The sequence below is a fragment of the Juglans microcarpa x Juglans regia genome, chromosome 4S (genome assembly GCF_004785595.1).
Source record: "Juglans microcarpa x Juglans regia isolate MS1-56 chromosome 4S, Jm3101_v1.0, whole genome shotgun sequence".
In the NCBI taxonomy this organism is placed as follows: Eukaryota; Viridiplantae; Streptophyta; class Magnoliopsida; order Fagales; family Juglandaceae; genus Juglans; species Juglans microcarpa x Juglans regia.
The window spans coordinates 15,253,119-15,278,631 of NC_054601.1; the positions used below are offsets into that span (position 1 = coordinate 15,253,119).

The following is a 25,513-nucleotide window of genomic DNA, read 5'->3' on the forward strand; positions in this document are numbered from 1 at the left end:
TTTGAAAAAATTGAATTATTTATTATATTTTATGTGAAAAGTTTAAAAAATAATATTGATAAAATAAGATGGGATAAAACATTTTTTATATCGAAACCGAGGCTCAATGGAATCCAACAAGTGTATCAATTAGTTGTAGGCCGCAACTAGATTAAAAACATTCCGATCGAATGTTTTGACACAAATCCCCGAAGATCCCTACTTTTACTTTTCCATTTTTTCATTTAAGTGAAGCATGAAAGCAATAGGTTAACTACAGACGAAAACACCAAGGCTTTAGAGGCATCCAAGGGACACCGGTGATTATATCCATATGTGGTATACTTGTAGCCGTTAAGAGTAGTGAAATTGTAGCAAGGAATGGGACTCACACGCCGCATAGACGCATGAGTCTCACACGGTGGGTTGAATGACGGCAAATCTTGGCATGTCTCATAGATTGAAGTCTGGAGAGTACTGTAGTGAAACACATGTACACCATGAGCATCCAAACGCAGGCAAGTCTCGACTTTTCTACTGTTGAAAGAAAAATAACACAATAGATACTAAAACTATAAGCAAAGGGAGGGTGGGAGGGCGGGAAGGTCCTCCCCCTGCTTGGATCAGTTCAAGGTGTGGGGGATGGAGAGGTATTTTTAGAGCGGGTGAGGCTTTTTCGCCCATCCAACCTTTCGAGTTCTGGCTATTTCATTTTGATTGTTTTAACAATTTCTTAGCTTCAGTCTTCCCCAGGCATTACATTCATATTTTTCTGCAAAACTTAATGTGTATGCAGTTAGCAAGTGATATGTGTAACAGGATCCCTTGGGATCATCTCTGCTATAGTGCTGTAGTCTTGATTTGTACGAACTTTGCAGTTGGCTTTAAGCATGTGCAATAAGTTGCTGTACGCAAGCAATAATTCTGGAAAGATAAACGTTTTTGCAGCTACTAAACATCATATTGATATTATGTCAAGTGAACTGCACCATGCTCGTGGATCCACTCTCCAGCTTTCCTCCCCCATAAAAGGCAGGATGTCAAAAACCACTGTCTCTGTTGATTATAATACAGCTATTTTAGAACCAATTTATTGATCTCATGCCACAAGCATAAGAGGCAAAATGCCATAAACCTCTGCTCCACATCTGATATTAGCATGAGAAAATAGATCAATGCGCATTTCTTATTTCGGTCCGCATCTTCTTACAACTGAAGAATTGGCAGAATAAATTAAATATGTACCAGGATTAGTTCAGGTCGAAAGGTTTACCTAGCCTAAACTCAAGTTCATTCTCCTGGATACTTAAAATATAATGTTTTCCTTCCTTTCTTTTTCTCGAGGCAGATCATATCGGAGCTGTTTGGATAGTGAGATGAGATGATATGAGATGAAATAGTTTTAGATGAAAGTTGAAAGTAGAATAAAATATTTTTAGAATATTATTTTTTAATATTATTATTGTTTTGAAATTTGAAAAAGTTGAATTGTTTATTATATTTTTTGTGAGAATTTGAAAAAGTTGTAATGATGAGATGAGATGAGACGAGACGAGATGAGACAAGATAGGTTGAGAGTGTTTCTCAATCCAAACGACGCTTAAGTACTTGAATAAATTGAAGATATACCTTAATATGAGTAGTTCTCATAGGTTTTGAGGTGATGCTACATCTACTGATGTCATTGATACAACAGATACGTGGTAGATTTGGTTAAAAACCAAGGTCATTGGGGAAAAAAAGAAGAGAAACCTAGATCTTAAGTGCAAAGAGGACAAATATAAGTTATAACAGGTACCATATTCTCTGAACTTCTAAATGCTGCATCTATCTACCTTCCAAGATACCTAACACAAGTTTGGAAGAAGCGAGAGGCAATTTATTTTCCCTCACAATCTGATAATGAGGGAAAAAAAATCGAAGGTAACGAGAGAAAAACTTACTTTAGATGCTCCAACACAGTATGAAGCTACAGGTTAACTCAAGTATTACAATGGAAGAGGGAAACCACGGAGATATGCGGAATCCACTCCCGACTCCCGCACCAATGCCACCCTCCCTGTGCGTGCCACCTTCAAGAAAGAGGAAATAGCTATAGTCAATTTTGTACTATTAGTTAACCAAGAACAATTTCCAATGCCTATTTTTTCCTCAGAAATTCCGAAAACACTCTAATTTGGTTAAGAAAATCATCTCTTAAGCAAGTTAGACATAAATTGAAAATGATGATACCAGCAGTCTGTAACTACTCTTTCCAGCATACCCAGCTCTCTCTCTCCCTTCTTTGTCTCCACTCCTAATTTCTCTTTCTCAAGAGAATTCTCACGCCAATACAATAAACAATACAGCAAAACAAATTTGTAGATTGAACTGAAGTTACAACCAGCAGTTACGAACATTGCAAGCAACTTTTGACCAACTGATCTGCAGGTGGCATTACTAACAACTGGAATGCTATTGATGGGTTTAAGCTCTAGATTTTCAGAAGACAATTTTACCTAGATGGCAACTGCCAACTTTCACCACAAGGATTGGCATCTGGACATCATGAAGTCCGTCTACTTTAGGAAAAATAGACCCACTTGAAACTCTCTATGCCATATATTTTGAACAAGTTTAATACACGTGAAACAATTTGGACAAGACTCGTTGCACAGAGCTTAACCTGTCCTACTCTTAGCAGCATCAAGTAAATTTAGTTCATTAGTGTGCTCAAACATGGATAACCAAATTTCAATCAATCATACCACTTAGGTTTCAGATCTAACTCTTGGAAATGATAGGTTATACATAAATTTTTTCAGCAATCTTAATGAGCCGTGCTAGCGTGCTGCCCAGTTTTGACCGCTGGGCGTGCCTGCTAGCACAATGTAGTGTTTTTATTTTTTCCATATTTTTCTTTTCGTATTTTTTTAACATATTTAAATATTAAAAAAAAATACACCAATACAATAAAAGTCAAAGTCACTTTCTTAATCATTAAGTAAAAAATTAAATACATGAGCGGTAAAAGTGAGTGGGCAAACCCAGGCGGCATACTAGCATTTCTCATCTTTTATATATCTTTTCTCTTTCTCAGTAGGGTTTAATACAAATCAGTCCTTGTGATTTGCACCAAAATTATATTACTCCTGGAATTTTTTTTCCTTAAACTTTTTACTCCATGCGGCTTTAATAATGATCAAAACAGTCTCTCCGTCAGAAATAGGTTTGTAAACTGTTTTTTTTTGTAGGCCATACATTTGAAAATTGTTACAGGTGCCAAATCAGCACCAATCACCACATAAAAAATTAAAACTAAAATACTTAAAAACAAGCAAAAAAATCCTTCTTTTAAAAAAAAAAAAAAAAAACCACCCCTTCAGTCCACTCTGGGCAGCCCAAACATCAAGTGATGCCCCAATCAGGGCCACCACAAAGGTCAGCCACCTTTGGGCAACCAACCCAAAGGCCCAACCCCAGGCTGGGGTGGGGGGCAGGGGACTCCCCTACCCCTCCCCCGCATGGGGAGTGTTTTTTATAGAACAATGTTTTTTTTAAATGTATTTTTGTTTTTTATTTATTCTCGTTTGTTTTTGTAGATGAGATAAGATGAGTTGAAATAAAAGTTGAAAGTTAAATAAAATATTGTTAGAATATATTTTTTTAATATTATTTTTGTTTTGGGATTTGAAAAAGTTGAATTATTTATTTTATTTTGTTTAGGAAGTTGGGAAAGTTACAATGATTAGATGAGATGAGATGAGATGAGATGAGTTGAGATGAGTTATGAAAACAAACAAGGTTTAATAGTTTGCTAATAGATTTTTGACAAACAAACTAATTTAATAGTTATTAAAACCACAAGGAGTAAAAAGTTGAATGAAAAAACTCGAGTAATTTAATTTTGGTGCAAACCGTGGAGACTAATTTTGTATTTAACCCTCCTCAATATGGGTGTAAACTTCAAAATTTAGGGGTCCAAACTTGGAACAAATTTTGAAAATCCTGAGGTAATAAAACACTGATCATGTCACATAGCTTCAAAAGGAGGTCTGCCTTACTGATGCTTTTAAGCACCCAATTCAAAATCTTCCCCACAAAAGTCGAGAATAAATATGAACAGAGACATATTTGGAAATATTATTTGAGCCGAGTTCAGATGGCAACTCAAAGTTCCTGTCTCCAATTAAAATGCAGGAAACCAATATGCAAACTTATGAAACTACCTCACAAATTCCGTACGGCTCCAACAACCTCTGTAATGCAACCATCTTGTCTAAATCACCTGTAAGCTGAGGAACATACAAACAGCTTAGAAATAGTGAAGACAGCAAACCTGGGACAAGCTATCGGTGGAATGTTAATTAATGTGGACTTCCTGGAAATCAGGTTAACTGCAATAGGTTTTATTTTTAAGGTAACTGAAGATTTTATTTAAAAGAAGGCATAGCCTAAGTACACATGATATATACAAGTGGAACACTAACTAGAAAGAGGAAAAGATGCAAGAAAATCATGAAAACTCAACACATTAAAATGTATAGAAGCTGCTCAAAGGAACAAAGTAGTGAAACTTTTCAATTGTCCACTTGCGATCCTCAAAATTTTTATCATTTATCTTCCTCCAGATACACCATACTAGAAAGATAGGACTACTACAATTTGTAGGCTGCCATATTACTATCCTTCTGGGCTTTACACAAACCAACCCAACTTTGGCAAAAAAGTCTTTCCTCAACACTCTGGAAATCTCACAATGGAGTAAAAAGCAGTCTACAGATAACCCTGCAAGAATTACTATATTGAGATATTAGGACCTTGTAGCAAGATCGAACAGTAAACTTTCTGTTTCCTGGAAGGGGCTGAAAGAGTCTTATCTGCTCCTCCAATACATAATCTAGTAGAGTACATGAGATTGAAAAACTCTATGAAGGCATCAACCTCCAAGTCTTGAGCCACTCTGAAAAAAGAACATTCCCGCTTAGGGGAATCACGGGAGAATTCCAATAGATCAGCCACTGACACCTCCTGCACACACGATAATCTAGAAGAGTATATGAGATTGAAAAACTCTTTGAAGGCACCAAACTCTCAATCTTGAACTGATCTAAAAATGCTAACATTCAACTTAGAAGAGCCGCTGGAGAACTCCAATAGATTAGTTATTGATGCATCCTGCACAAGCGCAATACTATATATTTGTGGGAAAGCTCCCTTTAGGCCCTATCTCCACACCATAAGTCACACCAGAATCTAATCCTGGAGACATTTTACCCACCTCAAGTGTATCGTATGACTGGGAAAAAAAACCCCCATCCTCTCAGATGCCACTAAACAAGCAGATTTTCCACAACTCACAACATGCGACCCATGTATGTCAATAAAACACCACTCACCCCCAGCAAAATCAAACTTATAATCCACTATAGTTTTTGCACAGAGCCACCCTGTTATGTTGGAAAGACCAAAGCCACCTTCCTAGGATTGCCAATTGAACAGAAACAAGTTTTGAACTCCCAAACCTCCTTCAGAAATCGAAGTGCACACTTTGGTCCAGTTTATCGAGTAAAATTTGAACTCTTCACCTAGCCCACTCTATAGAAGGTCTCATTGTGACTTCTCTATTTGGTTGGCAACACTGGTGGGAAGGGCAAACAAGGACAAGAAAAATATTTAGGCAAATTAGAGAGCGTACTCTTGATCAAGGTGAATCATAAGCAAATTTGGTTGGCAACCTTTAAACAAATACATTCTCTTCCAACTAGCCAATCTACGCTCAATCTTCTTAATCACACTATCCCAAATAGACTTGGCCTCAAAAGGGCCCCCAAAAGGATGACAAAGATACTTCATAAGCAAAGAGGATACCTTGCATTACAACCCAATATGCCATGCAGACTATCCACATTATACACAGCAATCAACTATGACTTAGCGAAATTCAGTTTCAACCTAGAAATATCTTCAAAAATATAAGAAAGGGCCCTCAAAGATTATATATGTTTAGCACACCAAGATTACTAACCCCAAATAGAAGCCAAAGAGGAAACCTCCATCCACAGATGATAAGATTTTGTTGGGAGTCTCCGTGACAATAATGAAATGTAACTGAGATAATGGATCGCTCTTGTCTCAACCACAAGAGCTACTATAGAAGCCAGTGAGAATGCTATTCACCAATATAGAAAAGCAAACTGAAGATATATAATGTGCTATCCAAGATAGCCATTTCTCCCCAAAACTGCATCCCCCAACAAATGATAAAGAAACTCATAGGTCTTCCCAATATCTAATTTGCAAAGAAGCTCAGGCTCACCTAAGATGAGCGTACTATCCAAACATTCATTATAAATAAGCAAAGAATCTAGAATTTGTTCCACCTTCGACAAGTGCATTTTGAGACTTTGAAATAATCTTCTCAAGAACCCTACTCAATCAATTAGCAGGGACTCCAGAAATTATCTTATACACTCTATTCACCAGATTAATGGGGTGATAGACATTAACATCCACATCTCTGACTTCTTTTTAGGAATGAGGACTATGAAGGTGGCATTAAGGCTTTTGAAACTTACTATTTGTATAAGAATCCTACAATACCCCACTGCTATCATCTTCAGCTATAATTGTGATTGTGTTCATCACCAAATTGAGGTTATAAAGCATCCATCAATTTAATTGATAATGTTAAGTCCCTAATTTCATATTAAAGAAACTACTTTCCAAAAATCTTATCTTAAAGAAACTGGAATGAGTGCAAAGCAGTGTAGATCATGGATGAAGTCGAACTGATGCTGAAGTTCAAAAGTTAACAAAACATTCATCTTAAAGAAACTAGAATGAATGCAAGGATCATGGATGAAGTTGAGCCAATGTTGAATTTCGAAAGTTCACGAGTCTGGCTAAAGGTGTTTGTCAATGCTGATTGACTCTGAAATGCTCCAACATTTGAAGGTGTGTTTCTCAAAGACCATCAAAGTCATCCTATGATGTGTAAATGAGCTTTAGATGGAGTTCAACGGTGACCATATAATTAAATATTTTCCAGTACATAAACACCAAATTAAACTTGCAAGCTACCATAAAAGCATTGGCACATGGCTAGGATTGTCATAGAATAATTGGCTTTGAGAGGATAAAAGAGCAGAAATGGGATTGAATTGGATCTTTTTGAAGAACTACCCACGCAAAAGAAAATTCTTACATGATCAACCAATATGCATGTTATCTTTCTTCTGGTTGCAGCATATCCCTACATCTTCTCACCTTTTGAATGGTATTGGCATTATGGAGAACCAGTTGAAAATTTTCTTCTGATCAACCCCATCAACCTTGCCTCTACTACTAAAAGCTTATTTTTTATTAGCAAATAGGAAGGATCCTTGCTCAGACCCCAAGACAGCGTTATAATTAATAGGAGATTAACTCAGAAATCCTTCCTTCACTTTAAGGAAAGAAATGACTTTAGAGCAATAAAGTTCCCAAAAGTAAGTAGCCAAGATGTAAAAACATGATATTTGGCTGATGGCAATAATTCCTACCTCGAGTGTAATGGTGTGATCAGACACATCAACAGCTTTGGCCCGGAAAATGCTGGCGATATCAAGGACATCCCTCCTAGCAGTGTTATTCACAGAAATCTTTATCAGCATAAGTTCTCTCTCTGCAAATGGCAAGTGAGTGATATCCCGAACCTGAAGAAAGGACCACCTATCTTTTAGTCAGCCATTTGCTCAAACATATCGAGCGTTCAAGAATGGGGAAACCCAGTCATGGGACCAAAGACAGCATTCATATTCCATTAAAGCTCAATTTCTTTTGGCGATATGCATATTTAGGAATTGGTTCAATGGAAATCCTATTTTTTGGTGAGGAATATGCATACACATATATATTGCACGTCTTTATATTGAGTATAGAAGTACTTCCCCAAATCTAGGCATTACAGAAGCTGTCAAACTCTATACAACATTACAATCCAACGAGAAAAGAGCCATAGACCGTGATGGGATGGATGGTTTATCCAATCTGAAATTTTCTTTAATGCTGAAGTTTATATACATTATTTATTCAGAACTCTGACTTTTCGAATTTTGTTGATGAATAGTCACACTCATGACTTTACAAAAGGGTAAAATGGGATTTTGTGTTTTTATTTATTTATTTCTGTCTGTCTATTTTATGGACTTCAAAGAAATATTGTTAGTGCCAATCCATGTCCTATTAGGTTAAACTAAAAAAGAATTGAAGAAAAACTAGGAATCATTGTTGGATAAGGATTCTTCAGGACCACTCAAATCTGCTAGCCCTATTTTTTTTGGGAAAAAACCATAGGACTTGGAGTTTGGACTCCTTTTTCCTTTTCAAATTGCTGCCAAGTTTTCCCAGAGAAAGCTGGGAGTTTTTTTAAAAGGCTATTTCAAGGAAAACCTAATTCTTTCAAGATTAATCCAAGAAAACTTAAAATCCTATCTAAACAAGAATTTTTTACTGGATAAGACCTGCTGCCAGCCTATTTTATAGCTACAAAACCCTCCAATTTTGGAATTTTTATCTCTCCTAATTGGCTGCCAGATTTTCCCATGAATATTAGAATTTGTTTGAAAGATCTATCTGATGATAATCTCATCATAAGAGTTAAAACCCTTGTTTTGTCTGCCTAGACATAGCCTGAGAAAACCCTTAACTTTTTTCTTAAAAAAGGACAATGAACCTCGTTATTTCAACTCAGCATTAATTCCAGCTTGCAGTTGTCCTCTTTCAGCCACCAAACCTCAAAGATTTTCAAATAAGCCCTAGCTGGAGGCCTCTCTTGGTGATTTAGGTGAGAGTTCTTCATGTTTTCTCAAGTCTTTTCCCTGAGATTTAAGTGTAAACTATGCAAAAAGTGGGAAAATAGTGGATCATTGTCTGGTCCATTGCAAGGTAGAAAGTATGGAACATGATCTTCAAGGATTGGCATTGGATCACATTGTTGTTGAAAATGATGAAAATGATCCAGGCTTTGCTAATGTAGTGTATTTGGAGAGAGCAAAATGAGCATAATTTTGAAGATTGTGAAAAATTGGTATTAGACTATAAGTCATTCTTTCTTAACACCTTGTATCATTGTATAGTGGCCCACAAATTCACAACAGTGCTACTTCCTTCTCTTTCTACTTAGGTACCCTTTTTTTTAAAGACGGGAACCATCCCACAGTAGAGCCATTAGGACTCATCCATGGAACCTAAACCCCCAAAGAGTCTACTTTGGTACTTCTTTAATCAATTTCTATACCCTTCTTGAATGGTTTTACCATCAGTCGGTGGAACATCAAATCTTTCTGTTAGCGTAAAACTCATGTGTTGGCATATAAGTGTGACAAAACCTTGTCTATGTGAGTTTTAATTTTCTAGAGTTAAGTCACATGGCGGATAGAAATTCACTAGAGTGAACATCGAGTGAGCAGACATCCATTACACAGAAAGATTGCTCGACACTCACTCAACTCTTTGCTCGAGCAACATTGGACAGAGAGTTCGCTCGACTCATCACCTGACACTTGCCCAAGCAAACAAATACACGGGCTACAATTGGCTCGAGTGAAAAAATCCGAGAAACACTTTTTCACTATGGACTCTTTTAAGTGGCCTGCACAAACCCTAAATATATATATATATAGAATAATATGCACGACTTCCTATGTGGGGGAGAAAGGCCAAAGTTTCCGTATTCATTGTATTCTTAAAAGAAAATCCTAAGGAGATCCATTGAGCATTCAAAATCGATTCTATCCTAATAAATAGACCTCCGTCATATTGTGCTCGTGTTCGAGTGTTGATGAGTCCATTGGTGTAGACATGTTTGTTGGCCGAAAGGATTTCTAGAGCTGCCTGGGTGCAGACTTTGAATTGGAACTAATGGTGAAACTATAGAAAGGCCGGTGATCTAGAGCTGTCAAGGTGTAGAGATTGAATGGGATACTCGTAGTGTTACAAGCCAGATTTAGTTATTTCAAGGGTCTTGAAAGTGTTTCTAAACTGGTTGTAAACTAAATTTCTATAGTGGATTTTAGGTGGTGACTTACACCACGAGTAGTTTTAGATTTTGAAGACGTTTTTCAAATGAGTTTCCACTTCATTACCAAAATCAATATGTTGATTATTTCTTGTGATCTGATTGATTGATTGATTGTTAATTCAAATTGTCCAATAAATTTGGAAAACACATTCACCCCCTCTAGGTGTATTTGGGATTTGAACTACTAATTTTTCATTTTCATTCCCCACTCATCAAGATTCATACCTAGCCAACTTTCTTCGCTAGGAATTTTATTTTTATTTTTTTAGAAGGACTATTAGGTAAGGGCCTTGTTACACTCCTATACTGCTAATTGATTAGCATACTGTTTATTTAAGATTTTAAAATAGTAAAAAGATAAAGAAAGAAGTGTTCATAGTGTTATTTGACTTTTCCAAAAAATGTGTCAACAACAAAGATGGGTTGATTCTCCTTTAAATGGCATGATTATGGTAAAGTTACTTGATTTTATGACGTATTCATGTTTTAACGTCTTGAACAGTTTTTTGCATTTTAGTATTCTAAAACAAAGCTGGAAATTGTAGAAAACAACGGTTTTTTAACCTGTCCACATATTGCTAATGTTACGACATTAGGATTTTGCATAATCAACATCTTAGGACCTAACTTCCATGATTTCATATAAATAAAATGTTTTGCAGTAGCATAAGCCATGCATAAGCATATGACCAAGAAAGGCGACTGTTAGTGTTTTCTTTATGAGAAGTTTCGAAGCTAAGTGGTCATTAAATCATCTTCCAGTGGTTTAAACCCCACATTCATATGATACATATAGAAATATCAGCAAAGTAATCTTTGCTGAAACCTTACTGGCTTTTCAGCAAATACCCCTGCACCATAGAAATATGTCAAGGCTTCCAAGGACATCTTCTCAAACCAAGACCAGATCCTTATCCATTCAATGTATTTTGGCTTTTAGAGACTAATTTCCCTTTGAACATACAGCATTAACCGAGTACCTGATTTTATCTTACAACTTAGTAGCAAATTACTCCAAGCTGCACACTAAGTTAACAGTTAGAAATGCCCCATGTGCAGATGATTTTTTTCCCTTTAAAGCTTCTTTTAAGGATCTTGCTTAAAATTAAATTGGAAAAGTATCAGTACGCTCCCAGCATCTAACAGTTCCCTTACCTCATGAAGATCTATTAACTTGTGAAGTTGTTGAACCAACTGGCCAATTGACTCATCAGTCCCAGGAACAACAGTTGTGATGCGGGAAAGCCCATCTTTTTCAGCTGGCCCCACAGCTAAACTCTAGAATATAAAGCGGAAGAAAACTATTGAATTGGCATAGATCATCAAAACCAAAAAAGCTAAAAAGATGAGCACCAAGCTGAACTGACCTGAATGTTATAACCTCTTCGAGAAATAACTCCAGTAACCATGTTCAGAACTCCAGGGCAGTCATTCACAAGCATAGACAATGTGTGCGACTGAAGCTCACTAGACTGTACATTCAGCACATTGCCATAGGGGGTACCATAAACAAAAGGCGAAACAAAACTATAATACAGCAACCAAAACATTTTTTATTCCTATTGTAAAAAAATCACTAATTTCAACTGTAGTTAAGAAACCAATTCATTGATTGACAAGGTGAACAAATTCTTTTATTTGATTTTCAGACCATCATCACCCACATTTTCATGAAATTGAAAGAAAAGCGTAGCAATATTATCTAGTGAGAATCTAAAGATTGATTGATTATGAAAAGCAAACTTCGTATACATTACTGAAAATCAAATAGGACATCCCAAATAAAATCTTAAATTCTACTTTTAGTTATGTCCATAATTTTCTATCAAAAAAGATTACGATAAGTAATTTTTTTTATCAGTGACATGTACTAAAAGATATACAAACAGATATCTTACATCATCACCATAGACAATGCCCCAGTGAGCATCAAGAACTTGTTTCCTCATCAAGTCGTCGAATGGCTCCACAGGATAAACATCACCCTGTTATAAGAAAATTAAATTTAATATATGCAATCCAGAATTATAATGATCCTGAGTAAAACCCAACACCAGGAACATAAGCTCTGAAATATAGATTCTAGAGCAAGAAAGAATATTACCCTTAGAACATGATAAATATATATAAAGGAAAAAAAAAAAGTATTGGAATCTACTTGCATTACTTCTTCATCAATCCTTGGACAACAAAAACATCCAAAAGACGTTAAGTATCAAATTCTCCTCCAACAGAAGATAAGTTTCCCAACTTTGTACCATTTACAGCAGAAAGGTCGCTAATGGGTTCAATATGTGAATGAAAGCTATAAATCAATTTATTATCTAATTCCCAAAATGTGAAGGAGAATTTGAGCACTATGTATCATGCAATCCCAATTACAAGAAAATGGCAAAAATGAACAAGAGTTCAATGTGTGAACAACTACTTCAGTAAAATTTATTATCCAATCCCAATTATGAACGAAAATTTGAGCACTATTAACTATGCAATACCAAGTACAAGAAAGTAGCAAAATGAAACTAGATTTTAATTTCACCCAACTCAAAGGACAGAAAACATAATTTTACTAGCATGCCATTAAGTGTCTGATCGCAAGCTGCTTGCAAGATGAGACCTCATGAGAAAAAGGATGGGCTACTTAGCCATGCATTGCTAGCAGCATATTAAAACAAAAAACCTAGAGTATTTTCCAAAACATAGAAAATAAATATGAAGAGCTCTCTATCTGACAATATACTTGCGTTGAGATGACCTGAGTATTTCAGAGAGTCAAATATGGTAATTAAGTAATTTATGAATTAGCTTGCACATAGCCAAAACATTTTAAAATTGTAAATATATGAGAACAAGCTGTGATCACTTTCTACCTCACTGTGTATTCAGAGAAATCTAACAAAGATCTTTACTTGCTTCACTAACCATTTTGCATTTAATTCCATGATTTCACTATTAGCTGGTCATCTTTTTATGAAAACTACTTTTGTTAGATCACCATTTATCCTATTAGTTTAAGTTGATGGGAAGAGGTTAATTTTAATCATTTAATTTATATTTTAACGCTCCTCCTCACGTGTGATTCAGATTCCAACTTAGTAAGTGGGCCCAATAGATGAAATATTTAATTAAAAAATGATGAAATATAAAGTGAGAGTTTGACTCAAGACCTCCACTCTGACACAATTTAAATCAGTGCTTGTATCAAAAGATTAAACTGATGAGAAGGGGCAAATTCAATCATTTGTTACTCATACTCGAACCAGTTTCAAAAGTAAATTTACCCCAATAATGCTGAAAGTACATCATAGAAGCACAAAATCAGGAAAGCACTTTAAACAAGAAAGACCAACAAATCTGTAGCCAGTGTCTCGACCCCAAATTTAAAATTGTAATTCTAGAAGCCAGTTTTTCACCTATACTCTTCTGACTGGCTATTTTCCATCGTATGTTCAAATTTAAAAATCTAAATGAAAACAGAGTAACCTATTAAACATAAATTAAAGAGTATGTCTCATACTCAAATCTTTTTTACTGATCAAAATAAATAAATTAAAGAGAATTAAATGCTTATGGTAAGCATGAAAAGTCCTAAAACAAAATGCAATCAACAAGTGGTTCTCTGTCCCCAAATGATTCAAAGATTCATAAGAAGTTCAATCCAAAGGTCCCTTAGATTATTACATCGAAACTGCATTTCATTAAAAGTTGCAAACAGGTAAATCAGCATATAACCTTTCAAGTTCTGTTATTCATCCCCCAAAACCGAAAGAAGTTAATTGTTTATATATGACTTTTTATAATTTTTTAGTTAAAATAATACGCAAACTATTTTTAAATCATTTTCTTAAATGATAAGCCTCTTAAAATTGGCATGTGAAAATGAGGAATCCTGTATATGACGAGTGAAAACCCTGTAGCTCTACACAGTAATTTACCATATAAGGGAATTGAATAAATAAGGAAACAAATAACAGGGAGAGCCTCTTTGATAGAACAAAAGGTACATACACCTGAGAATATACGGACATCACGATATAGTGATTGACCTGCTTTCTCTTCAAGAACATTAACAGGAGGTGGTGGTTCAAGATCTGGATAGGAAGCTGCACTGAATCCCCAGAATGGAGCAGTTTCACCCATCTTTTCTCGTCGCAATGCAATCTGCAGGTAATTCAAATCCAAAATTTGTCACAAGGAAACTCAGGTCGTATACTAATACGCAACAACAACTTGTCTAAGTTCATTTGCAACATTTATTGCAAAACCTGCTCATGGACAGTTATCATAAGCTACTGACCTTAATGTTTTCACTATCTCATGTTTTGAAATGTATAACCATATAGAAATATATGAAATAGATGTATATTCAGCTATTTCTGAATCAGAAATAGTTTTTTATCAGATTTCTTACTCAGAAATAATTACAAAAACCAAAATTGATTTGGAAAAAAAGAAAAATGATATACATTGAATTGACTAGATACGTATCACCTATACCACTTTAGAGGTAAAAGTATTCAGAAACCCATTGAGAAATTGAGGTTATTAGTCCAAGATTGAACGAGACTGTATCTCATCATTATTGTCATTCACATATCAGTATTGTGCCATGATGATGTTCCATTCTCGCAGGATTTCAGATACTCCACAACCACTAAATTTAGCATTTTATCAGACCTTATTTTTTTTTATAGGTAATCAAGAATTTTATTCATAAGAAAATGAGGCATAGGCCAAGTATACAAGAAGCATATATTAACTAGGGTTTACAACCGAAAGTAGAAAATCATGGACATTTAGTCCATTAAAATCAATGACCCCCGCCCGCCCATACGAACAAAGTTTTAAAGAAAAGAACATTAAGCTCATCCATTGTCCTCTTGCAATCCTCAAAGCTTCTATCATTTCGTTCCTGCCAAATGCACTAACACATGCATATATGGGCCATCTTCCATATTGTTGCCACTTGAAGATTGCCTTGGTGTCCTCTCTAGCTTGCTAGAAAATCCAACAGCCTACAAGGCATGACCCATGATAATCCTATTCTAGCAAGAAAATCATCCCACAACGTTCTGGCCACCTCACAGTGTAGAAGCAAGTGATCTATTGATTCCCCATTCTTCTTATACATGTAACATCAATCCAACACCATTACACGACTTTTCCTTAGATTGTCTGAAGTAAGAATCTTGTCTAGGGAGGCTATCCAAACAAAAACAAAGCTGCTTTCAAAGGAGCTTTCATCTTCCATATATTCCTCCATAGAAAAGTAGTCATTCCCTAGCTAGTTAGAACTTGGTAGAACGATCTAACTATGAATCTACCTTTCTTGGAGGGGCTCCACCTGATCTTATCTATATTGCCCTCAGTCACCTTGGCGGAATATAGTAAGGCAAAGAACTTAGAGATAACCTCCAACTCTCAATCTTGTGCTACCCTAATGAAATCTACATTCCATTGAGGGGAGCCACGAGAGAAGGCCAAGAGATCAACTATTGAAGCAACCTTCACCTGTACAAGATAAAAAACGCTAGGGACTATTTCTTTGAAGCTTTGTTCACCACACCATTTGTCGTGCCAAAATTTGACTCGAGAACCATCACCTACTTCAATACGTGCATAGCTTAGGAAAGTCTTTCATACTTTTCTAATGTGTTTCGACAAACCCACCCCATATGGTCCACGTACGACAGTCGAGCACCATCCTCCCCAAGACTCTCCAAACTTCGAATCTATAACTAACTTCCATAGGGCCCCCCTCTCTTGTTGGTACCGCCACAACCATTTACCCAACAGAGTTTTATTGAATTTCATCAAATTGCGGATCCCTAATCCACCCCCAAATATTAGTGTGCAAACTGTTGACCAGTTCACCAGATGCAATTTGAACTCGTCCCCCATCTCAATCTACAAGAAATCTTGTTGTAGCTTCTCAATACGATTGGCTACCTTTGTAGGGAGCGAGAACAAGGACAGAAAATAGGTTGGTAAATTAGACAGGGTACTTTTGATAAGAGTAAGCCTACCTCCTTTGGACAAGTATAACCTCTTCCAAGAAGCCAATCTACGTTACACCTTTTCCTTCACTGCGTTCCAAATCCCCTCCGATTTGACTAAAGCACCCAACGGTAAGCCAAGATACTTTATAGGTAGAGAAGATACCTTGCATACCAAGAGGCGAGCTAGATTCACACCCATTGGGGACAACCCCCACCAGCACCAATTTAGACTTTGAAAGATTCACTCTCAAACCAAAGACAAATTCAAAGCAAAGGAGAAGAGCCCTTAAAGATTGAATGTGCCCATGATTTTCTCCATAAAAGATGAGAGCATCATCAACAAAAAGCAAATGAGAAATATCAATAGAGCCATAATTAGCATTCCCCACCGAGAAGCCCTCGAGGAAGCCACCTTCCACAAGGCCCAAAATCATCTTGCTAAGAGCTTCCCTGAGGATAATGAAAAGTAATGGAGAGAGTGGATCCCCCTGTCTCAAACCACGGGAAGAGTAAAAAAAAACCTACTAGCAAACCATTCACCAAGATAGAAAAGCAAGCTGTAGAAATGCTATATGCTACCCAAGCACACTATTTCACCCCAAAACGACATCTTGCAAGTAGATAGGGCAAGAAGTTCCAGTTAACATGATAGTAAGCTTTCTCCATGTCTAGAGCAAGGTCTGTTTTCTACACCATCTTCAGATGTTTGTCGCCTGAAATGGTCTCTACATGGCTTAAAGCAGGCACCGCGTGCTTGGTTTGATAAGTTTTGTTCCACTCTTCTTGATTTCAATTTTGTTCAAAGCAATTTTGATTCATCTCTCTTTCTTTGAAAGACTGCTACCAGGATTGTCTTGCTTTTGGTCTACTGGATGATATCGTGATTACAGGAATAAACTACCAGTTGATTGAGTAATTACAACAGCACCTCAAGGCTTCCTTTCATATGAAAGATCTTGGCTGTATGCAGTATTTCCTCGGCCTTGAGGTTCAAATCACACTAGAAGGTACATATTTGCATTAACACAAGTATACACAGGAGGTGATTATGTTGGCTGGTCTTCAGGAAAGAAATTCAGTTCTTACACCTTTGGAGGTGAATTTGAAACTGCAACAAGGGGAAGGGGAGCTTCTTTCTAATCCTCATTCTACTGGCAATTGGTTGGGAGCTTAAACTATTTAACGATTACAAGACCCGATATTTCCTTTGCTGTCCAATAGGTTAGTCAATTTATACAGGCACCTCGCCACCTTCATCTTGTTGTTGTTCGACGTATCATTTGTTATCTCAAGGGGACTCTCGACGTGGGTTGTTCTTTCCAATTGGATCTTCTGTTCTACTAGCAGGTTACAATGAGGCAGATTGGGCAAGATGTGCGGACACTCGTCGTCTATCACAGGGTGGTGCATGTTTCTCGAAAATGCTCTTATCTCTTGGAAGAGTGAGAAGCAAGCTCGCGTTTCAAAATCCTTTACGGAGTCCAATTATCGTGCTATGCCTTCTACTTGTTCTGAGATTGTATGGCTTCGTGGGTTGTTGGCAGAACTTGGTTTTCCTCATCTCCAGCCTACTCCGCTTTATGCTGACAACAAGAGTGCTATTCATATTGCTACTAACCCGGTCTTTCATGAGCGGACCAAGCACATTGAAGTGGATTGTCATTCCATACGTGAAGCTTTTGATAAGGGTGTGATTACTCTTCCTCATATTTCCACTGTTCTTCAGACAACCGATGTGTTCATCAAGGCTCTTACCCAACACCAGCATCATTTCATGATTGATAAATTGATGCTTCTTGATCTACCCGCATCAATTTGAGGGGGATGTTAATAGGATGTGCTGCAACCTATTAGTTAGGTTTGCCATAGCTTGAGCCCAAGCCCATTGAGACTTGCGGCATGTCTTTATGTCTTTATTATCTTTATGCGGCATGTCTTTATTATCTTTATTTTGTATAGTTAGGTTTTCCAAAATAGGGGTAGCGTGTACAGCTAGGGGATTGAGAGAAAATCTCAGTTCTAATTAGTGGAAAACCTTTTAAATCTTGCTGTATAATTTCTATATATATGAAAGGTCTCAAGACGTGAAAGCCATTCAGAAAAATTGACATGATTTTGATCTATGCATGCTTTTGTTTGTGTATAGAACTGAAAAATATCACCCATATTTGACTTATCGTTGATCTATAGGGTTTTTTCTTCTTTTTCTTTTCATTTTTTTTTTTGGTTGTTTTTTAATCGACTCTCTCCACCTTAACTCATTTGGACTATTAAGAGTCAAGCTCGAGCCAAGTTAGAACTCAACTAATTTACTCAAGTCGAGCTTGACCAGCCAATATTCGGCTTAATTCAACTTGAATGGCCGCTAATTGTGGGAATAAAACATGACTGCTCAAAATAATGACTTGCATTTCAGTATCAGGTCTCAATGGGCATCATCCCATGGAAGATCACATTTAGGATTCTTCTCTAAATTGAAAAAAGAAAAACAATGGCCATTTCTCTATGGATGCAAATTAAGTTCACAATGGTCAATCTGGGATTCAAAAACTTAAAAAAATATTCAAACATAAGTAAATACGCACAAAACAAAGATCATACAAAAAGATCATACAAATATGGATATGTTACCTTTCCAGTTCTTGCAAGTTCTTTGATTCCGAATTTGCTTAAGTTTCTTTGAATAGCAACCATCTTCCCAGGGTCCCCAGTGACCTAAAATATCCATGTGGAACACACTTTAAGATAATACAACCAGAAAATAATCCTGTCCATACAAAATGTAAAATTTGCACATATTTTGTGTTGTAAAACATGGAGAAAACACAAACAAGGGGGAAAACCATTTGTCCAAACTTGTGTTTATTCATTACTGTTCCAATATATATATATACATATATATATATATATATACTGAATATACAATTGACGATTATATCCTCTGAGTTATACTTACTACAGTAATGCCCCGAACACTGCCCCTCAAGTTGGGGCATATATATCATATAAACCCAGCTTGAAACAAATAAACTTTAACTGATAATGACACAAGGACTTAGTAAACACATCTGCAAGCTAATCGGCAGACTTCACAAAAGGTATAGAAATGTCACTACTCAATATCATCTCTATGTGTTTAGTTTTCTCATGGAACCCAGGATTGAAGTCACTATGCACTGTAGCTTGATTATCACAAAATAACTAAAGAGGGATTGAAGCTTGAAATCCAATCACTTGAAGGAAATGTGCCCTGTATTCAGCTTTTGCATTTGAACGACCTACTACTGTTAGATTCTTACTCTTCCATGTAACCAAGTTACCTCCAACTAAGGTACAGTATCCAATAGTAGATCTTCTATCTGAAGGAGACCTTGCCCAATCCTAGGCCTATACAACAATCCAAGGCTAGGAGCTCGGTTAAGGTAATGAAGAATATGGATTATAGCATCCCAATGTGAGACCAATGTGAGACCCTTCGAGCTTCTAGAAATTGACTCACTACAGTCACTGCATAAGAGATGTCAGGTCTAATGATAGTAAGATAATTCAATTTCCCAACAAGCCGACGATACGTACTGGATCTTCAAACAACTCCCCTTCATTCTTCAAGAGTTTACGATTCGGATCCATAAGAGTGTCAATAGGTCATGCATCCAACAAGCTAGTTTCTTCCAAAAGGTCAAGTACATATTTTCTTTGAGATAGGCTAATACCCTTTTTAGACACGCCAACTTCAATCCCAAGAAAATATCTAAGCTTACCCAAATCTTTTGTCTGTAACTAATCATGCAAAAACTGTTTCAGCCTACCAATCCTTGTTGAGTCACTCCCAGTAATTACAATGTCATCCACATATACAACCAACAAAATATGACATGCATCACAGTGTTGAGTGTAGAATGGCACTATGAGTATGAGCAAGCTTTATGATGAACTTATCCCGAGAACTTATTAGGCATCTTTTCTTCAATCTAGTCATAAAGTGGGACAAATCATTGTCTGCTATTATTTTTTATTTCAAGAGAATAAAGAATTAGCAAGATTCCCAAAATGTCCAAAGATCTTTCTAATTGAGCAAAACCCAATATCTATTAAGGAATGGCAAACATTGCTAAATGCTACTTCAATATGCCTACATGGCTGAGAATTTCATAAACTAACCCACACATACATAGAATCTTCAAACAGTAATCCAACTTCATCCCCTATGTGCCCATTATCTTCGGAATCAATTATAGCCCCTAGGATCTTAAATTGCCACTACAGACTCCCTTTTTATCAAAAAATAAATAAATAAACTTTGGTTTTGGACCCAAAAGTATCACTTCTGTTTCTCAAAGGTCTTCTGGCAATATAAATCCATGTCAATCTTGTTTCCAAAATTTAAAATATTTCCACTGAACGGAAAGGTATCCAAATATTAGTCATATCCAACCCATATTTTGATATATACATGTTTTATAGGCTCGAGAACAATGGTAGAAACCCTTTCAAGATATCATGGTTTTAAACCTAAAACAGAAGCTGCTCTGGGAGAGGAACACGGATGCTTTATAGGCTCTAGTTCCCTTGGCTACTAGGTGAAAACATAGGAAAAGACCAAAAGACTAAAAGAATATAAGGATAAACTATACAAGGATAAAATCTAGTTGTAGGAGATCTTTGCTTCTTCCAAGTTTGGGCTATGTCTTTATCACCATGGTGTGATGTTTAATATAATTTTGACCATGAATCTTCTTGAAAAGAGCTTCAACATGTCAAAGTACTTTAACAAATAGTAATAACAATAACAATAATAATAACAATAACAATAATAATAACAACAACAATAATAATGACAACAAGTCTAATAATAATGATACAACAATAACCACATAATCAAACAGAATTCACCTCAATAGTCAGCGAATCTTCTGAGATATCAACAATTTTTGCTCTGAAGATGTCTACTAATGACATGATCTGGAGATTACAGCAGTGTAGAGATCAGGTACTTGAAAACGTCAATGCACTAAGATGAAAGCAAAGCTACTGAAAAGGAAGGTGCTCCTAGTCCACAGATAAGAGAGCCGCTCCCATTATCTTGAAACAACAAAAAACTTAAACTCTAAACGCAGAGAAACACTTAGTTACCATACTAGTCAATTCCTACTTGAGGCATAGCGAAATGTATAATATCAGGCAGCAGCAGCACTCATTCTAAGTAGACCCACCTCAGAGATATTTGACATGACCAAACTATAAAAGTGACATATCAGCATCGCATACTTCAACGAAAACGGAGATTTTATTTTTCTTGCAGGATTAGGACTCCTAGAGGTGGTGGGGAATCCTGGCAGCAGTTAAATTAGTCTCCTAGGTTTACTTGGATTTGGTTTTCTTGAAGAGTTATGATTCCTGGAGTGTTTAGAAGTTTCAGCAAGGGTGTTGTTCAATCCTTCATGGATTAGACTTGATTTCCTTGTCGGATTAGGAATCCCAGTGGCCGCCAAGTAGAGTTCTCCCAATAGATTTGGAGTTTTATTTTAATAGAAAGTCTAGTAGGTAGCAACATAATGGGAGCCCATCTTTAAGAATGGCCAAGGATTAGCCCATAAAGATAACCCAAATCACTTGGGCCAAAATTGTAGGCCCATAGGCTTTACATCCAAAACTCAGCCCTAATCCTCTGATCTAAGGCTGGTGTGATACACTTTCATAAAAAGATTTGTAACACTTATCCATCTTCCTCTTCTACTTTATCTAAATAAATGGTTCATACAAAAAATTATAGTTAAAAATTGATATATCAATATATAATACAAAAAACTACAAAAGCATTTTGCACTTTAAGTTCACTAATGTAAAACAGCGCACTTTACTAAATACGCTTCGCTTTTGGTAAGTAAAGCTCTTCAGCATTTGCGCTTTGACCTTAAGCGTGCTTTTACCAACAATTGATCTTAGCCCCTATGAGGATAATTTTTTTCAATAGAGAAGAACTTGGCACAACAAATATCCCCAATAGGATGGCATTATTGGGATGGACAGCAGCTCTAGGGAATATCTTAACCATGAATAATCTAAGTATCTTGGTGACAGATTAGTGTTGTATGAGCAAGAAGGATGAAGAATCAAATGATCATCTCTTGCTTCACTGTGGAGTGGTTAAAGCATTGTGGGATTCAATTCTCAGCTGCCTTGGATGAGTTGACTTTATTTCTAAAAGGGCTGTGGAGTTATTGGCTTGCCAGAAAGGCAAATGGGTGGTCCATATGGGACAGAGGTTTGGCGGATGACACCTTTATGCTTAATTTAACGCCTTTGGGAGGAACACAATACCCAGGGTCCCAGAGCATCAAGGCCACACAAGGACAATATTAAAGCCAAAATCCATCATGTTCTATTCACTTACGTAAGGATAAAAGCCTACCAAAATTTACACTTTCCTACATTTGTAGATTTCATGCATTCTTGCTTTCCTTATTTCCCTCAAGCCAGGTGTTTTCTCTCGTATACTTCAAGCATACTCAGTTCGTGTTCATTGGCTCATCTAATAAAATTCATTTCCTCATCCAAAAAACAGAGAAAAATAACTGATGGGACAGCTTTGCTTTCAGGTCAAACTCATCCATACAGGTGAGGTCTAGGACTAACCGTTTAATGATCTTACCTCAGCACGGGTATTCAGATCTGAATTAAGTTTTATAAGCATCAGTTCACGTTCTACTTGTGGCTCCCTTGAGATGTCTTGAACCTGATACATTAGATACTCAAAAAGAAAAGTGCAGAACCAGATAAGGAAACACTCCCTCCAAAAAATTATACACAGATTTTATTTGGAAAATTAGAATAAGATTACTAAAAGAGCTAGTTCAGATGCAAAAAGCAACATCTTCAAAAGTTCATTTGAAAAGAAAAGCCCTTAGCCCCACAGAGTTACTAATATGCAATACAAACACCAGAAATTAGGATTCATACAGAATATTTTAAGATCATCTAGGTGAGCCATAACCTTAATGACGTTCACAAGCTTGTTCAGTTGTGCAATGACTTGTCTCAAAACCTTCTCGGTTCCCAAGACCACTATGGTAAAAAGAGCCTTGTCCTTGTTCAGACCAACTGCAAGGGACTCAATGTTGTAGCCCCTCCTAGCAAACACCCCAGCAATCCGATTTATTATTCCACTCTCATCCCCAACAAAGACTGAAATTGTATGGCGTTTCACCCTGAAAGCAATTAAAATATCACATTATAAACATATCATGTATACTAGATATGGATATTAGACTTTGGGAAGAACAGAGGCTCAAAAGTAGCCTTTGACATATAAAGAGAAAAACTGCAATCCTATCATGCAAATCTAATTAAGTAAAATTATAAAATAAATAGCATTTTTCAGAAGAAGTGATAATATCAAGTAGAAACCCAAAATATATCCCTAAGAAAATTTTTATAGTATAACCACATGAAGCTCCAGAGAACTTTTTACGTAATCAATCATTCTAGCTCTTCAATCAGAATCCTATATAGCCAGATTTTTAGTGAAGTTCGGTTGCACAAATGATACCTTATTCCATATTCAGCGTAACATTTTGCTTTAAAATAACAAGAAGAGGAAAATAATCGCTATTAATTTTACACTTTCTGGGTTCCCAGCAGGCCATGTCCATCTCACTATTAAGTTATATAAATGCATTGTTTCACAAAAACCCAGAAACTTATAACATAAAGTGTCCCTAAAGAAATCGCTTGAAGTTATACTACACCCCATCCCCACCCAATTGTAGATCTTCACTTTTATTGTTTGGACAATTATCCGTTAAATCTCGATCACATTACGGTTCTTAAATTATATTTCTGAACAAAGATAAGGAGAATAGTTACCGTTGGCACCTCGAAATTAAGTTACGGTATTCATCGCTTCAACGGACAACAACTTAATTACAGATATCTCGGTAGAAAGAGGAACTACTTTGTACAATCAAATATACACCCGGATTGCAAGTTGGGAAAAAAATTAAAAAACATATATTTAATAAATAATGTATAGCCGTAGAACAGTTACATGCAACCAATAATTCCAACAAATGAAAATAGAAACCCCTTGTCGAACTATTAGAACCCCAACAGAAAAACCAACCAGAATTGATCCAAATGCATGAGTACTAATCTATAAAAATCTATACTTCATATACACACTTTAGTGGGTTTAGCAAACACAGCAAAGAGCAAACATAAATAGATAGATACAGAGACAAAAAAAAGTGAGAAACTCATTTAGACCGAGTCAGGGGAGGTGTGGACTCGCTCCGAGACGCTGCGATGTCATTGCTATCAACACAGACCGCTAGCTTGTTGAGCTCAAAAGTCCGCCATTTGGTTGGTCTCATATGACCAAAACCCAAGCTTCTCGAAAACCCACGTCCCAAATCCACTCTCAAAGGTGGGTTCTTCAGCTTCTGGTTCCCTACGGGTGCTTGGAAGAATGATACAGCCGCCATGAGTAATTCCTTTTTACAGCGGCAGGGGGGAAGAGAGCCAGAGAACGAGAAACTCGTACATGGATAGATGGCTGGTGCCACATAATCACTGAACTGGATACAGAAATGTCTGTTCTGACAGTTTCTCGCACGTGCTTTCCTCTTTCAGCACTTCCTTGTTTAAGGAAACAAAAAGCCTCAATTTACATGTTTTAAAATCGATTGTCAAAATCAGGGGGCATAGCTTAGCTAACTGATTTGATAATATGTACGTCAACTAGAAGCAGTGAATCCGTGGATAAAATATCGGATCATCTTTTTTCGTCGAATGTTTCCGGGTCCCAGAAATAAAATACGACTATAATAATGGCTTTGGGATTTGATATTTTTAAAATTAACGATTCTATGCGCAAAGTACGGATGCCGATGAAACGTGTTATGAAAATAAAATAAAGAATAAGGTAAATTAAAGAACAATCATGAATTAACATATAAATCAGAACTTAAAAAGAAGAATTACATTTTGTAAAATGATAACAATATTAGTCCAACAAATTTATTTATTTCTATGAATAATAAAAAAAGTCAAATGCATAAATTTATATTTTTCAAAATAATATTATATAGGAATAATAATAATATTTTTAAATCTAAAAACTATTTTTACAAATTATTATAATTTATTTTTATAATATTATATAGAGTACTCGCACCTGGGCAAACAACAGCAACTCACATCAAGGTGAGCTATAGCATTTCGCATTAAAGTAAGTAAAGAATGCTCGATATTCAAGGTAAGCACCCCGAATAATAATAGCACTCATCATAAGGCCAATATCGCATAAGTGTGAAGCTTGTCCCTGGCAATCATGCCTGAAGCGGGCATAAGTGCTTACATCCAAAGCGAGCAACAAGTGTTTGCATAAGCGAGCACTGCAAAAACGCAAAACTTGCCCTTGAGAGAGAAAAGATCAAGACGAAGGAGAGCATAAGTGAGCAAGGAGTGCTCTCAACACTAAAAGTGAACAAAT

At 36.4% G+C, this 25,513-nt stretch overlaps 1 protein-coding gene across 11 annotated transcripts; it reads right to left on the reverse strand.

Moving 5' to 3' along the window:
* Positions 1–329: 329 nt before the first annotated feature.
* Positions 330–24,654, reverse strand: LOC121262767 (acetolactate synthase small subunit 1, chloroplastic-like). Of its 11 annotated transcripts, XR_005940164.1 has the most exons (14): positions 24,286–24,646; positions 23,015–23,228; positions 22,673–22,756; positions 20,914–20,982; positions 18,652–18,735; positions 14,030–14,182; positions 11,920–12,006; positions 11,389–11,493; positions 11,177–11,299; positions 7,503–7,655; positions 4,188–4,253; positions 1,923–2,051; positions 1,609–1,826; positions 788–1,035 (listed from the first exon to the last, which is right to left on the reverse strand). XR_005940164.1 is itself a non-coding variant. In XM_041165362.1 (13 exons), the coding sequence occupies exons 1-12, from the start codon at positions 24,501–24,503 to the stop codon at positions 1,968–1,970; spliced, it is 1,440 nt and encodes a 479-aa protein (XP_041021296.1). In that variant the 5' UTR covers positions 24,504–24,646; the 3' UTR covers positions 1,580–1,826; positions 1,923–1,967. The 11 variants fall into 11 exon arrangements, 7 of the variants coding, with proteins under 7 accessions (XP_041021299.1, XP_041021295.1, XP_041021301.1 ...); XM_041165362.1 differs by lacking the exon at positions 788–1,035 and having other exon boundaries at positions 1,580–1,826; XM_041165365.1 differs by lacking the exons at positions 788–1,035; positions 1,609–1,826; positions 1,923–2,051 and adding an exon at positions 330–516 and having other exon boundaries at positions 24,286–24,648.
* Positions 24,655–25,513: the final 859 nt, after the last annotated feature.